The 16,971-nt window shown below is 37.2% G+C and overlaps 2 protein-coding genes and 1 long non-coding RNA gene across 3 annotated transcripts; 2 read left to right on the forward strand and 1 right to left on the reverse strand.

Moving 5' to 3' along the window:
* Positions 1-1,932: 1,932 nt before the first annotated feature.
* LOC114402227 lies at positions 1,933-3,034 on the forward strand. Its single transcript, XM_028364722.1, has 5 exons — positions 1,933-2,077; positions 2,150-2,254; positions 2,353-2,425; positions 2,517-2,612; positions 2,690-3,034. Exons 1-5 carry the CDS (start codon positions 1,950-1,952, stop codon positions 2,789-2,791), a joined length of 504 nt encoding a protein of 167 aa, XP_028220523.1. The 5' UTR covers positions 1,933-1,949; the 3' UTR covers positions 2,792-3,034.
* A 49-nt stretch (positions 3,035-3,083) lies between these two features.
* Positions 3,084-3,690, forward strand: LOC114403144. Its single transcript, XR_003664603.1, has 3 exons — positions 3,084-3,197; positions 3,315-3,404; positions 3,605-3,690. It is a non-coding gene; the product is annotated as an uncharacterized LOC114403144 (long non-coding RNA).
* Positions 3,691-9,011: 5,321 nt separating this feature from the next.
* On the reverse strand, positions 9,012-11,170 carry LOC114402054 (uncharacterized mitochondrial protein AtMg00810-like). The gene is made up of 5 exons (XM_028364596.1): positions 10,398-11,170; positions 10,094-10,289; positions 9,612-9,680; positions 9,180-9,341; positions 9,012-9,071 (listed from the first exon to the last, which is right to left on the reverse strand). Exons 1-5 carry the CDS (start codon positions 11,168-11,170, stop codon positions 9,012-9,014), a joined length of 1,260 nt encoding a protein of 419 aa, XP_028220397.1.
* Between the last annotated feature and the right edge of the window lie 5,801 nt (positions 11,171-16,971).

The following is a 16,971-nucleotide window of genomic DNA, read 5'->3' on the forward strand; positions in this document are numbered from 1 at the left end:
TCATTGTTCATGTTACGGTAGTAGTGTTTGAAAAAAATTAATTGTGTGAAACAAGTTACTATAGTATACATGTTTGAACTGCAGGGTGCTATTTGGAACTAAGTAGAAGAAGGTCACACCCTCAAACTAAGCACACAAAGGTGCGTTTCTTCTGAATCTGAAAATTATGGTATCCGTTTGCACTCATTGTTGTTGAACGCCTGCATAACAGTAAAATTATGGTATGCAATTCGTAATAATAAAAGCAATGTTCATATGTTTTTATGATAATGCTGCACTTCAAAAGCACATTACAGTATGGTTGTATTGCTGGATTGGATTCTACTTTTTCTATGGCTGGTTTTGACTGTTCTGTATTGCATTGTATGAGACTCATTGTAGGGGAGAGAATCAATACCCAATTAGGAGTAATCTGAGTCTCACCTAATGAAACCATGATTCAAGATTTTCTATATTGGAATGAGTGTTTTTTCTCTGTGAGCTTGTGACCACAAAGGTGCCAAGTGAACTGGTTATTTATGCATAGATATTTAGCAATGATTTAATGGCCCACCCATCTATCCTTGTTTCCTGCCCCCAACCACCCCACAAAGATCATTCGTACATACGTCAATCGAGATTGTACTTGAATAGTTGATGTCTTTTTGTTATGATTATGCATCAAATATTAAGAGAAGAGAAGAAAAAAAAACTTATTAATTGACTAATTAACTTGTAACCTACCTCACAGAGAATTAGACAAATTCGTCATTAGGTGGCTGATACAGGGAGCTGGTGGGATAGAGGTGTGAGATGATATTGAAGGTGGAAAAGACTGTTATTTATGTGGGAGGAAGAGTTACTTGGAGAGTGGATTGAGAATAAATTTGTATTGCGAATCACAGATTGCACCATAGCAGTGACAAGTGCAGAATTTCTCCAACTCTCATCCTTTTTTTTTGGAAGGCTGAAAATATATATATATTTTATTAATAAGTAAACCAATACCAGTGGTACCAGAGATTAAAATTACAAAGCACCAAGAGATTAATGGTTTCAGCCATGATACATATTGAGTTTTATCTAGTCTTTATTGTGAATTGAAAAACTCAACTACGTATCACGTAGAGATTGACTAAAACTATAGATACATAGATCATATCATAATTTCTACCAGACAATAGTATAATTTTCAAAATGAAGAGCTTCCGGTGAACATGAATGTAGCCAACATGAACAGTAGAAGTTGAAAACTATTTCAGTTGTTTTTTTGCTATATTGTCACTTATAAATGTGAAAATCCAATCATATATATTAAGAAACAAAACAGTGAAAAAAGTTTGGTGTTTCTTACTTGCAAGCCTAGCAACAGAGTTCCATCTGCCTTCACCATGCAACCTGACATACTCAACAAGCAACCTGTCCTCTTCAGCAGTCCAAGGTCCCTTCCTCCATACCTGCTCCTCTATGACACCTCTACCCATATGGCCAGCCATAACTTCCCCCCAATACATGGAATAAGGCTTGAAGTTTGTGCTTGGATAAAATATTTTCTTCCAATTTCTGTGACACTGATTTAGGTCTAGTGTTTGTTGCATATTTTGAGTCTAGTATTGCATATTTATACCTGCTTTGTTTTGATCAATAGTATGACACTGATTGTTAAGCTTGAACTGAAACTTAGAGTCCAACAACTGCTATTCGAGTTGGATAATTATTTGGCACTAGGTTTTGGAAAAGTCTAAAAGAAATGCTCTTGGGTCATGGCTGGAATAGAACTTTGAGAAAGAAATATGTCTGAGCTTAGTCCTAACAAATTAGAGTCATTAATTGTAGTTATTATTCAATTGATACCATTGTTAGGAACTACATAGTGTTAGGAACAGCATAGTGTTAGGATGCAGAGATGGCAATGCTGGTGGTTGGCTCTAACTTGGTCCACTTGGAGTCAGATATTCAGTCAAGGTTTCATGTATGCATTCCTTGAGCCACAGTCGTTGGTTTGTTCAAAGGATAGACGCAGCGAATGCGAACAATATCTTGAAAGATGGCTTAAGGAATCTGACCGAGAGGTGTACATTGGACCTTACTTCCATCAGTAAGTGCTATTTAACAAACATACTTCAAATGATGTTTGGGTGTATACGTATCTAATGTGAATGACATGCAGGGAACATTGGCAACTCATAATTTTGTGTCCTAGGCAACATGTTGTTGTTTGGTTCTGTTCTTTGCGTAGGAAACCTGATATGCATATCAAAGCTACAATTAATAGGTTATCTCATACCATATAACTTTTTGCAAGCCTTCTTTAATGGTCATTATTGATTGACATTTTGTTGTATATGTGTTGATGTGGTTTTTTAAAAGCAGTGTAATGACAAAATTGAAGAAGACCTTGTCTCCTGAAACTAAGGCAGTTGCACCAAAGTGGATTGAAGTAAAGGTAAGTCAGCTATGTACCATGTGTTAGTGTTGTCTAGTTAAGTCATGAACTTATGTAATGTATACGATGTTCAAATGTTTTCCATATGTAGAGTCACGTTCAAACCGGCTGTTATGAATGTGGATATTACATAATGCATTGGATCTGGAACATCATAGCCAGCGACATAAAGAGTGATTGGTCCATGGTATGCATAAACTTCAGTACAATTGGAACTGAATTTTTATATTTGCAGTACTAACTTACAATTATGAATACTTGCAGTGGTTTGCTAATGACACACCGTTGGACATCGGCATCATCACCACAATTCGAAAGAAATGGGCAACATTTTTTTTAAAGACAGCAATAAGTCAAAACGGCTAATGATGGCGTTGGAGTATTTTTTTCCCTGTATTTGAGACAATTGTTATGTTATTTGACACAGCGGCTATTTTATTTTCGGTCATGCTACTAATATTCTATTCTTAGTATTACCTACTCAATTTCATATAATTGTAGTAATATATTGTCTTTACCCCCTTCTACTGCATTGCATCTGCATTTGATTACCACAGCAACAATTTAGTGCAGCTATAGTACCACCAAGCTTGCCACTGCAGCAGTTAAGTGAACAAATGAAGTGTCCACAGTCCTTGGATGGTTGCTTGGTAGAGGTACATGCTAATAACTAATAAGATTTCCTGTGCAGGGTATCATTGTTTTTGCATGACTGATGGCTACCTTGGGGCTGGAGATTTTGGTTGAATCTGCCTCAAGTGTTATTTTGAAGGTAATTGAGATAATCTTTTGTTGTTGTTTGTTTATTATATACCTAAATTTGGGTTGAAGACTAGTTATTCAACATGTGGATTATCTACCATAATAAGTGATTTTATCATTTGAGCAGATGATATTATCATTTGACCTTGCTTTTGCTTTGATTCCGCTCCTAAAGTTCAGTAGCAGCAAAGTGACTAGCAGCACAAGCATTGAAGAGGTGTGTTTCCTCCTTGTTTGTGGATTCATGAACTATAAGTTAATACATGAAACTGAAAAATGTTCTAGTTATAAAATTTGATTAGCTAGGCTTACATGAATTGTTGAATTGATCAGCTAGGCATACATTATATCAACTGTTAGTGTCATTTTTTCAGTCTAATAATATTTTGGTTGATATTATCATTATTATGATTAAAGAGATTGCAGGGATTCCAAGGGAAGGGGACCAGGGGATGAAAAATATGATTAAAGAGAGTTCTTGAGGAGTTTGTCACATGCTCAGGTAATTAGTGCTAAAGCAGTTGGGTGAAATTCTCATATTTTGAATGCTGCATGCAATTAATATCGTCATTTGATGAAATGCAGAATCTTCCTGACTGGTTTAGTGCATGTTTCATTGATTGCATAAGATGTAAAATATTATTAATCAAGAGGAGTCTTGCTTAATTGACTTCAGTGTTGAGCGTGCTGCATTTGTCTTATGTACTAGTTCATTCATTTATTTAATTTTAGTTGACAACTTCTGGAATGGTGATATCAAAATATAACCTATGAAAGAGGATAATCTTGTCAGCTAATTGTTGAGTGGTTTATTTTTTTGTTTTGTCTTTTATGTTGCATTTGATGACTTTGTTTCTTTTCTTGTAGGGAAGTGGAAGATTTTGCACGAAGGTTAAATTCTGCTTGGACTGAAAGGATGCAAATTTGATCTTTGGCCCAACACAGAAGACTAGTAACAATTTCTATGAATAGCAATGGTTCAACGCAGTTGTATATAGGTATGTTCTATCTATCTTCTCAATATTCGCGGTGAACCCTACTTGCTGCCTTGTTTTCTATCAGAAGCATCATTAAATTTTGTTGACATGCACATGACTGGAATCAACTAGTTATAAGTTACTTCATCACTCTCATGCATTTCATTCATCACATACAACACTCTCTCCAAAGTTCAAATTAAGACTGAGGGGTGAGAAAGAGACAATTAATATGGGTGCCGGTGTACTTGCAATTGGTTCTTGTGCAATTGGTCTATGCAGTGATGAACATTACTTAAATGCTTGCAATAGAATCTGGAATGAGCCCTCTTGTCCTTGTTGCTTATCGACAACTCTTTGCTACTGTGTCCATTGCTCCCTTTGCTTATTGGCTCGAGTGGTAATTATATATATATATACCCTATCTGGTTTTGTTTTATTTTCATATATATAAACAATGCATGCATGAAAGGCTTTGATGAACTTTGAACCACCTATAACATTCTCACTGTGAGTGTCACCGTCGATATCCCTTTTCTTTTGGTTGATGCATGATTGTGTTATTTATCCTTTAAATGTATTTATATATGTTTGCTGTATATAAATGTAGCTTTGTTTTTGAAATTTGAATGGTATAACCCAAATTTTGTGAGCAGGCAAAATACTTCAACGACGGTCCTTATGAAAACCCGTCTTTATAGCCTTATTTACCAACAACGACGGGTGCTCCAGCCACCGTCGTTGAAACCTCAAACAACAATGACGGTGTACACACCACCGACGTTGACATACTACCAAACAACGTCGGTGGTGAGCCCGCCACCGATGTTGACAGGAAACAAAACAAATACGGGTGTTATTGGTACCCGACGTTGATATGGACAACAACAACGACGAGTCTTGCGAACCCGACGTTGAAATGGACCAAAACAACGACGGGTTGTCTAATATGTGCGTCGTTGAATCCTTTTTTATAACGTCTATTCTTTTATAGCCACTGACGTTGTATTCTTGCATTACAAAGACGGGTCCTAGGATGACCGATGTTGTTGTTGTCGACATACAACGACATCTGGAACAAAGACGGTGTGGGGCCCGTCGTAGATACCGGTTTTCAACCGATGTAGAAGCTTCTTTTTGTAGTTGTGACACATCATTACTATTATAGATAAAGATATCATAGTAGATGATGATAGTAATAAAAAGTTAGAATTTTCGATTTTGACATCAGAAAATTAAGTCATTAAAATAATTTTTATGATATGGATGATAAAATATCATATCATAAAATTTTACTCATGATCTGAGCCATTTAATAGATAACTTTCTTCTCTGCCATAAATATTTATTGTGTATACCCATTGAAATTTCGGTCCAATTACGGTCCTTGATTGCATGTAGAATTTGCTGGTGACTACCGTCTTTTTCTTTGCAACCAACTACTACCAAAGCTACAATGAATCTGATAATTAAGTACTCACTAATTGCTATTCTATTTAACTTGTAGAAAAATATCATAATCAGATACAAACTGAAAATACTTCATAGATAATAAAACGCAGCGATCGAGTCCTCTACCTCATAGCCTTTAATAGCAAAATGCAATTGTCAATGACCAACATAAAACAACGTACATGTGTAAGCAACACATAGAAATGTAAGTAAATGTAATTATTGCAAAACTTTGACGTGTGATCTTTAAGTAAACCAGATTTGGAAGATTGTTTCCGAAAATTTAACAGCCACGACAATTTTGAATCTAGAACTTCATGAAAATAACGACGACACTTGTATACTTTTTTGAGGTAGACTTCTAAAATTTACAACCACGTACATTCACATTAATTAACTGGCTTTCTCAAAATATAACTACGCCCACAAGTTTGGGGATACCAGTCATTTTACATTTGAAGCATGAAATTAGTGTGTGAAATTGAAGTTGAAATTAAAATTGGATTTTAAAAATGTAACTAGCTATGATATTTGAAAGTTCTTATGTAGTAATCACAATTTTAAATTATAATTTTGTAAAACTTATAAATAAATCTAATGTTTTCAAATTTTAACCTCTACGATCTTCTTAATTATAGTTTCTAATCTTATCTACCACATTATGCAATTACTTAGATTTGACTAAAGTGAGAAAAGCGTTATTTTAGAAGATACGTTATAATAATAATTATGAATTAAAAAATTTAACTATTGAGACTGTGATCAACTTTAGATTTTTTTCATGCATGCATTTAATTTCATCACAAATCTCAACAGTTGAAGATTTAATTAATAATTGGAGTGCATTTTATTATCTTAAGCAAAATTGCTCATTTTAGGAGCAAAATCTTTCTTTCTCCATGACAGTAGATACTATTGCTGCTATAAAAGGAAAAAACTAGACAATAACAGTCCATGGGTTTTTTTTAAAAGTAAATATACCTTCTCTCTCCTGCTTTTTCCCAATTTAGTTACTCCTGCTTTTTCCCAATTTAGTTACTTTGTAATTTAATTATCAATATATATTATTTGAAACTTTCTCTCTCATTTTTATTTTTTATAATTTAAAATATTATAAAATATAAATATTATATTATACAGTTTTTTAATTAGTTTTAAAATTACTTATTTATTAAATTAAATTTTACAATTTTGTTTTTTTAATTTTTTTAAAGAAAATGATATTATTAAATATAATTATTTTTGTTTTATTATTTAATTTACTTAACACATTTTTATTTAAAAATACTTTAAATTAAAATATATTGAAATTTTATGTCTATTGTATAAAATAGATGTATCAATTATTTTTTACTGTGTTTTTTAGTTTATTTTAATATTACTAACTAATTTTCTTATTTTTATAATTAACAAATATAACAAAAAAAATATCAACATCACATAAATTTTAACTACAAAAGTACATACAAAGTAACTAAAAAATTGTATTATAATTTTATCCATTTTTTTATTTTTCTTTATCTATATATTTTTTTTTAAAAAAAATAAAAAAACAAAATTATAAAATTTAATTTAATAAATAAGTAATTTTAAAACCAACTAAAAAAATTATATAATATAATATTTATATTTTATAATATTTTAAATTAAAAACAAAATAAAAAAGAAAAGAAAAAGTTCAAATAGTGTATATTGGGAATTAAATTAAAAAGTAGTTAAGAGAAATTGCAAAGTAATCCCAGTAAAGAATACAACTATGCACATACATTCCATAGTTAGGCAAATGATTGGTTTCGTTATATATTTTTCAAGGGGCATCAATCATTACACATGCGTTCAATATTCCGTTTCTCACCAACTTAGCTCTATAGCAATATTTAACCGAGCCTCAGAATGTAAAAGAACATCTTACTGACAATGCAAGTGATTTATAAGTTATAACAATGTGTATGTAGTAGTGTCATCTTTCTTGATAGAGAAATAAACAACCAGTAACATTTGGTTGTTCTTATTCCTTTCGAATGAAATGGTCTCTAATAAGAAGAAAGCTTCTCCCTTGGGGATTAAAATTTCTCATGTTTCAGACTCAGGGTAGGACATATTGGGAATAATGAGGTTGTGGAGGAAAATTTTTGGGCAGACATAGCTTCGGATGATGATGCCAACATCACTGATGGGATCCAAGGTTCGAAAGACCCATACTTTGAGGTGGTTCTTTCTAAATCGCAGAGAAAGAAATTGAAACAGAAAGCATTTAGCTCCTAACCTTTGGTGCTTGTGTAACTGTTGTTTATCTCCTAATGTTTTGTCCTATTCTAACCAACAAATTTCTTTTGCAGTCTATGTCAATGGAAAGCTTAGTTATGTAGCTGTCATTTATGGAGCCACCAATTATGTTAAGCGTAGGCAGCAGCTTTGCAGACCTTAAATGTAGATATCCTGGTCCTTGGGGTGTTCTTGGGGGACTTCAATGCGGTGTTGGGTGCCCATGAAAAACAAGGTGGGCTTCTGCCTCTTAGAGCCTCTTGAGATGACTTCTCCGAGTGGTCTAACTCCCAAAAGCTCACTCATCTGGAAGCCAAAGGAACTTTTTTCACTTGGTCTAATGGCAGGAAAGGCTCGAAAACAATAAAAAGACAATGTGGTGGGTGGCACCTCTTGTACTAGTGTAGCAAATATCAGTGTGGCACTACCACTCTCACGTTCCACGAGCTCTGTAATACACCAGGGTTTCTGAGCTGGGTAGTGCCTCCTCTTATAGTTTAAAGCCTCGCATGCATTATAAATAGTTTACCTTTAGTGTGTAGCTGGACATCACAATTTTATCAATTGTTGATCTATTTTCATTACTACGACCAAATGTGGAGGAATGGAGTGTGTCAGTTGGCTCCTATTGCAGTGTTACAATTTGTCATTCTTATTAAGGTGTCTTTAATTGTGCTATTTCAAGTTATGATTGAATGTTTTATTGTACAAATTTCAAGTACGAAATCGTAGTATATTTCTATCGTAGATGGGATACTTAGGTTTACAAATAAGTAATAAATCATTTTCAGGCATACTATCTCCTTAATTATGCTATGTCAGGTTGAAAACATGTTTCAGTTGTACATGAAATGCGTTGTAAGTTGATCCTTTTGTGAAAATATTGATCTATGTATTATTTGCAATTTCCAATCGAAGCACGATTTCACTTTATTTTCGTAAAAATACATAATTTCTAATCTAAAATCATATTCAGACATTTAAATAGTCGGTGTTTTCAAAAGAAAAAGTTCCTAATATAATATGTTTTGTGAGTTGACAAAAAAAAAAAAACAAGTGTATGCCAAAGAGAGGTAATCCATAGAAATGCAAAATAAAGATACTACGATAGTTACAACAAAAAATAATGATTAATCATCCTCATCAAGATACACACGGTTAAAGTCTATTGCCAAATCTTGTGCCCTCTCCTGATATATTTAGGAAGGACCACCAGTCAAAAAGATGGGCATTGGAGAAAATACATTAGGTGATTGGTCCCAATTTGCATGGAAGGGTGGAGGGAAATAAGGAGTTACTAGGTTAGGATCATACGACGGAGGAGTGAAATTCAAGAATGGATATGTGGTGGGGGAAGGCTGCGGAACATACGATTGTGGAACATAAAATTGTTCCTCGTGACGCAAACCAGATGCATGTGCCTCTAACCTCGACAACTGATGTTGGGAGTTATACGTGAACTGAGTAAAATCACCAAAAGGTTGTGAAGGAGTCACAAAAAAGTTCCATCCATGGGTTAAGCCGGAGGCGTAGGGAACTCCCTAGTGTCGTGTTGGACAAACCTTCTTTGTCGATGAAGTCTGTGTCCTTCCCTATGACCTGCGCCAATATCGACATTATTTAGTGGCTATGGAAAATGATGGCATTGGTGGAAGGGCTTATTGTGTTGGAATGAATATGTGATCCATTTCATTAAGAGCTTGCAACACATTTGCAGCGCCACTTCTAACTTGATCAACAACATTAGGTTGCCAGTGTTGTGGAGTCATAATGTGATACATTCGCTTCGCCATACTAGCCTGCAAGAAACACAAAAATGTAAACTATCAATTATAACCACAAAAATCAATTTCATAGTCAACCTCCATACCAAAAAATTATTTTTACTTACCACATAGTTGACCTTTGCTCCCTCCTAGCTAATCCACCGCTGTGTTCGATCTCAGTGTTGGAAGAAGAAGAAGATTTTATTTCATTTGTCACTCAAAATACAAGAGTATGATCCCCTATTTATACTATAATAGAGTGACTACTCACATAATTGCTTATTCAAGAATATTGAATGTTCACATAATTGCTTATTCAAGACTTTTGTAACTTATAACTTTACAACTTTCATCTTCCACAATTTAAGGCTCATAAAACTTGCTATTATTATTTTTCTAATTAATATCTAACATCCTCCCTTAATTGGAAAAATTCTTCTGCACACCAGTCTTGCTCGCAATCTTCGAAAATCTTCAAATTTGAGAGGCTTGGTGAAAATATCCGCAACTTGATCTTGAGTTTTCACATGAGTCAATTCTACTTCTTTCTTGGTAATGCACTCTCTAATGAAATGATACCTTGTATCTATATGCTTACTTCGTTCATGGAACACCGGATTCTTGGCAAGCTCTTGTGCAGATCTATTATCAACATAGATCTTTGTGCTTTCCTTTTGCAACAACTAAAGTTCCTCCAACAATCTTCTTAGCCAAATGGCATGACATGTGCAAGAAGTTGCAGCTACATACTTGACTTTACAAGTAGAAAGTGTCACAATGCCTTGCTTCTTAGAACTCCATGTAAAAACACAATCACCCATAAAAAATACAAATCCGGTAGTACTTTTTCTATCATCAACATCTTCGACAAAATCACTATCACAAAATCCCACAAGCTTATAGTTATTGGAGGGAGAATAAAACAATCCAAAATCAATTGTACCCTTCAAGTAACGAAGAATTCTTTTTGCGGCCTTTAGATGAGGAGAGGTAGGAGCCTCCGTAAAGCGACACACAACTCCCACCGCATATAGAATATCAGGCCTTGTATTGGTTAGATACCTTAAACTCCCCACAAGACTCTTGAAGACTGTGGAGTCTACCTTCTCTCCTTCATCAAACTTTGATAACTTCAAGCCACCTTCCATAGGTGTGTTCACGGGATTGCAATCAAGCATATTAAATTTCTTCAACACTTCTTTTGTGTAGCTTTCTTGTGAGACAAAGATACCATTCTCCGTTTGCTTCACTTCCATTCCCAAGTAATATGACATGAGTCCCATATCTGTCATATCAAATTCACGAGACATGGATTCCTTGAAGTCTTCAAACAAATTTGGGTTACTGCCGGTAAAGATAAGGTCATCCACATAAAGACAAATAAATAAGACATCACCATTATTAAAAGCTTTAACATAAAGAGCATACTCATTTTGACAACGAACAAACCCATTGTCTTGGAAGTACTTGTCAATGCGAGTATTCCATGCCCTTGGTGCTTGCTTTAGATATTCCATCACCATTATTAAATGCCTTGTTCAATTTCAAGACTTTTCCTTTTTGACCTTCGATGACAAAACCCATTGGTTGTTCAACATAGACATCTTCTTCAAGATAGCCATTTAGAAATGCCAATTTTACATCAAGCTGAAAAATTCTCCACTTCATTTGAGCTGCCAAGGAAATAAGAAGACAAATGGTCTCTATGCGGGCAACCAGTGCAAACACTTCATCATAATCAACTCCATATTGTTGCTTGTAGCCTTTAGCTACAAGTCTTGCTTTGTGTCTCTCAACCTCTCCTTTTGCATTCTTCTTGATTTTGAACACCCATTTGACTCCAATTGCTTCATGACCTTTGGGAAGGCTTGATAACTCCTAAGTGTTGTTCTTCTCAATGGCTTTGATTTCTTCTTCCATGGCTTGTCTCCACCTTTTGTCTTTCATTGCTTCATCAAAGTTTAAGGGTTCACTGTCAACAAAAAGACAAAACAAATCATTTATAACTTCAGTTTCATCATATAATTCTTGAATATTTCTCATTCTTCTTGACCTTTCACTTGAACTCCCTTCGGAAGATGATGAGGCTTCATTGGTTGAAGGAGTTGGTGAAAGAGCTGGAGTTGAATCATTTGGAGTCAAGGCTTCTTCATCTATTTCTTCAAAGTACGGGAAAAAATCATAAGTGTCTTCTTTCTCCTCCCAATTCCATGTGCCTTCTTCATAGAACTCGACATCTCGGCTCACAATTGTCTTTCCATTGTTTGGATTGTACAATTTGTAGCCTTTTGAACTTGCATCATAGCCAATGAACACATGTTTCTCACTCTGATCATCAAGCTTGAATCTTCCTTGGTCGGGTACATGAGCATATGCAATGCTCCCAAATACTCTCAAGTGATCAACTCTTGGCTTCACTCCACTCCATGCTTCTTGTGGTGTTTGATCTTTGACATTCTTTGTTGGGGAGTGATTGGACAAATAAACGGCACATGCAACAGCTTCGGCCCAAAATTCCTTTGACATATTTTTTGCCTTCAACATACATCTAGTCATATTAAGAATAGTTCTATTTTTTCTCTCCGCTACCCCATTTTGTTGTGGAGATCTAGGAATCGTTAGAGGGCGATGAATCCCATATTTTTCACAAAATTCATTAAATTCTTTTGATGTGAATTCGCCACCTCTATCGGATCTTAGAGCTTTGATTACATAACCACTCTCCTTTTCAACAAGAGCTTAAAAATTTTTAAAAGCTACAAATGCCTCAGATTTTTGCTTTAGAAAATAAACCCTAGTCTTTCTACTATAATCATCAATAAAAAGCAAGAAATATTTATTGTTACCACATGAAGGAGGATTGATTGGGCCACACACATCGGTGTAAACAAGTTGGAGAGGCTCCTTTGCTCTTGAATTAACTTCTTTTGGAAAACTCCTTCTTGCATGCTTTCCAAGGAGACATGCTTCACACAATTGATTAGGATGGTTGATGTGAGGCATCCCTTTCACCATCTTCTCCTCTCCTAAGGATTTTAGTGCTCCAAAATTCAAGTGCCCAAATCTCATATGCCAACACCACGATTCATCTTTTATGCTAGCCTTCAAACATTTTGCTTTATTGGTTTTAATGTTCAAAGTGAACATTCTATTTCTTGACATAAACACCTTGGCAATCAAATTAGAATTTTGATCTCGAAGCCATAAACAACAATCTTTCATATGAATTTCATACCCTTTTTCAACAAGTTGTCCCAAACTCAAAATATTGCTTTTTAGTTTAGGAACATAGTAAACATCCGTGATTAATTTGTGAGCACCATCTTTTAAAGAAATTAAAATGGTACCTTTTCCTTGGATTTGCACCTTGGAAGAATCCCCAAAAGAAACATTTCCTTTCACCTTCTCATCAAGTTCCACAAATTTCTCTTTGCATCCACACATGTGATTGCTTGCTCCATTGTCAAGATACCATAAGCATTTGTCTTCCTTCTCACCATTATTAAGTGATAGTAGTAGTGTTGGTTCTTCAACTTCTTTATCTTCTTTATCATCAACAAGATTGACCTTCTCTTCAACATTTGTTCTACACTCCCAAGAGTAATGGCCATATTTATGACAATTAAAACATTCAACATTAGATTTATCATAACTCCTTTCATATGCTTTTTCATAATTGTTTCTACCTCTTCCTCTTCCTCTTCCATGACTTCTAGTGGATTGATGGCTCCTCCATTCATTATTGTCAAAATTATCACGACCACGTCCACGATCACGTCCTCTTCCTTGGCTGGAGCTGTCTTGCAGTAATCCATAATAGTTAATGGAGTTATTAGAGGTTGGTCATTGAAGAATTGTTCTGGAAAATCAGCTACATTTACTGCATTAGGTTCGCCGTGAAAAGGTTTTAGTAGAGAACAATGGAAGACTGAGTGAATGCGAGTTCCTTCTGACAATTTCAAACGATAAGCTACCGCACCCACCTTGTCAAGTATCTGGAAGGGACCATAGTATCTTTTGGCCAACTTGCCGAAAGTTGCCTGTGCCCCTCTAGCGGACCTCTGTCGGTAAGGACAGAGTTTCAGAAGGACCCAATCCTCGATTTGAAAAGAGAGCTCCCTGTGTTTGGCATCTTCATGACGTTTCATGGTCTCCTGTGCCTTTAGTAACTTCTTTCGAATACTATGAAACACTTCATCACGGTTGGTCAACATGTCGTCCACAACAACAATGTGGGAAGATCCCGCAAGGTAGTCTGGAAAATTGAAGGGCTTTCGTCCAAATGTCACTTCATATGGGGTGGAGCCTATTCCTAAGTTCCACGAAGTATTGTGGGACCATTCCACCCACGGAAGCAATTTACCCCAAGTTCCCGGCCGGAGGTAAACAAAGGAACACATGTACTGCTCGATAATTTGATTCATCACCCCACTTTGTCCATCACTCTGAGGGTGATACGCGGAGCTCATCCTTAGCTTCATGCCACTTAATCGAAAGAGGTTTTGCCAGAAGTGACTGATAAATAAAGGGTCTCTGTCGGAGACTAGACTCCGAGGAATGCCGTGCAACTTAACGGCGATGTCAACGAACAATGATGCCACCATATGGGTCATGTGTGCTGCAGGTAACGACCCCAAATGAATGCCTTTTGAGAACTGGTCAACCACCACAAGGATAACTGTCTTCCTCTAATACGGCGGCAATCCCGTGATGAAATCCAAAGATAGGTCCTCCCATGGCCGCGCCGGCACCAGTAACGGGCATAACAATCCTGCAGCGCGTTTGGTCTCATACTTGGTTTGCTGGCATTCAATGCAATTGGCTACAAATTCGGCAACATCTTGCCTGAGTCCCGGCCATTGGAAGCTCTCCGATATATGAGCAACGGTTTTCGCAACTCCCATGTGCCCCCCAGTTGGTGTTGGATGATACTCCGTAAGAAGGGAGTGGATAAGTGGAAGGTCACGTGGCAACCAAATGCGACCCTTCTTCAATAACAGGTCATTCACAATAGTGAAGTCAGGATGGGATTCAGAAGAGTGGGCAACATCTTGAAGTTGCTGAGTATATTGGGGTCTTGGCGCAATTGTCTGTGTAGTTCCTCTAGAAAGGTCAAACATGGTACTGAAAGAAGCAATGACATCGAGGCAGTGTGCTCAGTGTGCTCCGGCAAGCGGGATAAAGCATCAGCAACTTGGTTATAGGATCCAAAATGGTACTGGATTGTAAAGTTGTACCCCATCAAACGAGCCAAGTATGTGTGCTATTCTAGAGTCTGTATGACCTATGTAAGCATTTCCTTAAGGCTCTGGTGATCGGTAACAATCGTAAATGGATGCCCCAACAAGTATTGTCTCCATTTCTTCATGGTCACCGTGATTGCAAACAATTCGCGCACATAAGTTGAAGATCGAAGAAGCTTTGCAATGAAAGGCTTGCTGAAATAGGCAATGGGGTGCCCTTGTTGTGACAACACCTCCCCCATTCCGATACCAGAAGCATCAGTCTCGATAGTGAATGGTTGGTGAAAGTTAGGTAAGGCGAGGATAAGAGCTGTGGACAGGGCATGCTTGAGACGATCAAATGTTGTCTGAGCCTGAGGAGACCATTGGAAGGGCTCAATTATGGTGGCCTTGACCAGGGGGTCTGCAATCATGGCATACCCCTTTATAAAGCGTCTGTAGAAACTAGCCAAGCCCAGAAAACTTTGCAAAGCTCTAGTGGACCGAGGTACCGGCCACTGGGCTACGACGGCGACCTTGGAAGCAACATGTTCAACTCCACGGGAGGAAACTAAGTGGCCCAAATATTCCACCTACGATTGTGCAAATGAGCACTTAGAAAGCTTTAGAATAAAATTGTTGTCAAGTAATACCTGGAAGGTGAGCTCTAGATGTCGCAAATGATCAGAGAAGGAGGAACTATAAATCAAAATATCGTCTAAGAAGACGATGACAAAGCAACAGAGATAAGGCCGGAAAATGAGGTTCATGGTGGCCTGAAAAGATGATGGGGGCATTACACAGCCCGAACGGCATGACCTTGAACTCATAGTGACTGTGATGAGTCCGAAATTTGTTTTTGGAATGTCACCAAAGTGCATGCGTATTTGGTGGTAGCCTTGTAGCAGGTCGAGCTTAGAGAAGCATTGAGCACCGCCTAATTCATCGAGAAGCTCATTAATCGTAGGTATCGGGAACCTATCTTTGATTGTGATTGCGTTTAAGGCTCTGTAATCGATGCAGAAGCGCCAGGATCCATCATGCTTCTTCACGAGCAAAATCGGGGGCGAGAACGGACTGGTACTGGGTTGGATCAAGCCATTTTGCAGCATAGAGGCAACCTGTGCTTCAATTTCTTGTTTTTGAAAGTGTGGGTACTGATATGGTCTCACGTTTACGGGTGTAGCCTGAGGCAGCAAATGGATATGGTGGTCAGTTTCTCTAGTCGGAGGCATGGCATGGAGGGGATGAAACAGGGCACCAAACTTAATGAGTAATGTTCGAATGTCTGCCGGTAAGTCAACACTAGGATCAGGGGTGGGATTTGCCGTAAGGACCGTAATGTGGAAATAGAGGCCAGGACCCTGTTTGCGGAAAAGTCGCTGGAATTGTGGGGAAGATAACATTCCAAGGTTAACATCCTTGTCTCCTTGTAATGTCACCAATTGATCATCATAAAAGAACTGCATACTCAATTTGGCATAGTCCATGAGGACAGGTTCCAAGGTTCTGAGCCACTGAACACCCAAAATGATATTCGCGCCCGAGATAGGTAAAACATATAAATCAATGGTGAAGGTGAGACCCTGCATCTCGATAGGAATGGCTTCACAAACACAATTGCAGGTGAGATACTAACCATTGCCCACTAACACCTGCAAGGGCTTCGTTTCGTGGCAAAGTAAACCCAATTCAGTGACAAGCTGATGCTGGATGAAGTTGTGGGTATTGCCCCCATCAACCAAAATGATCATTGGATGACCAGAAAGATGTCCCACAAGTCAGAGGGTCTCCGGGGCAATATGGTCTGCCAAGGAATTAAGGGAAATTTAGGTCGGGTACAAGTCCAGGTTATCGGGCAGCTCAGGTGGTGGGTTATTTGGTGGGTCAGGTATTGGTATATGAGAGGGGGTCGGGTCTAGCTCATCAGAGATGAGAACGAAAAACCTAGAAGAGCATTTGTGTCCTCTATGATACTTTTCTTCACAGTTGAAACAAAGCCCCTTCTCGCGGCGGAGGGCAATTTCATCTGGGGAAAGATGTTTGAGGGTTGGGGGTGGGGTGAGACGAGGTGTTGGGTTCAGCAAGGGGGGAAGGGAAGA

The sequence above is a fragment of the Glycine soja genome, chromosome 20 (assembly GCF_004193775.1).
Source record: "Glycine soja cultivar W05 chromosome 20, ASM419377v2, whole genome shotgun sequence".
Classification (NCBI taxonomy): domain Eukaryota; kingdom Viridiplantae; phylum Streptophyta; class Magnoliopsida; order Fabales; family Fabaceae; genus Glycine; species Glycine soja.

What these genes read in the sequence shown, in the direction of transcription:
- LOC114402227 (XM_028364722.1), top strand. Translation starts at nt 1,950, where the DNA reads ATGTATGCATTCCTTGAGCCACAGTCGTTGGTTTGTTCAAAGGATAGA. An exon ending in ATCAAAGCTACAATTAATAG is followed by an intron (nt 2,255 to 2,352) that starts GTTATCTCATAC and finishes TTTTAAAAGCAG; the next exon opens with TGTAATGACAAAATTGAAGA. An exon ending in CAAAGTGGATTGAAGTAAAG is followed by an intron (nt 2,426 to 2,516) that starts GTAAGTCAGCTA and finishes TTCCATATGTAG; the next exon opens with AGTCACGTTCAAACCGGCTG.
- LOC114402054 (XM_028364596.1), bottom strand. Translation starts at nt 11,170, where the DNA reads ATGGTGATGGAATATCTAAAGCAAGCACCAAGGGCATGGAATACTCGC. An exon ending in CTTTCTACTTGTAAAGTCAA is followed by an intron (nt 10,290 to 10,397) that starts GTATGTAGCTGC and finishes TGTTGATAATAG; the next exon opens with ATCTGCACAAGAGCTTGCCA. An exon ending in AACCTAATGTTGTTGATCAA is followed by an intron (nt 9,342 to 9,611) that starts GTTAGAAGTGGC and finishes GATTTTACTCAG; the next exon opens with TTCACGTATAACTCCCAACA.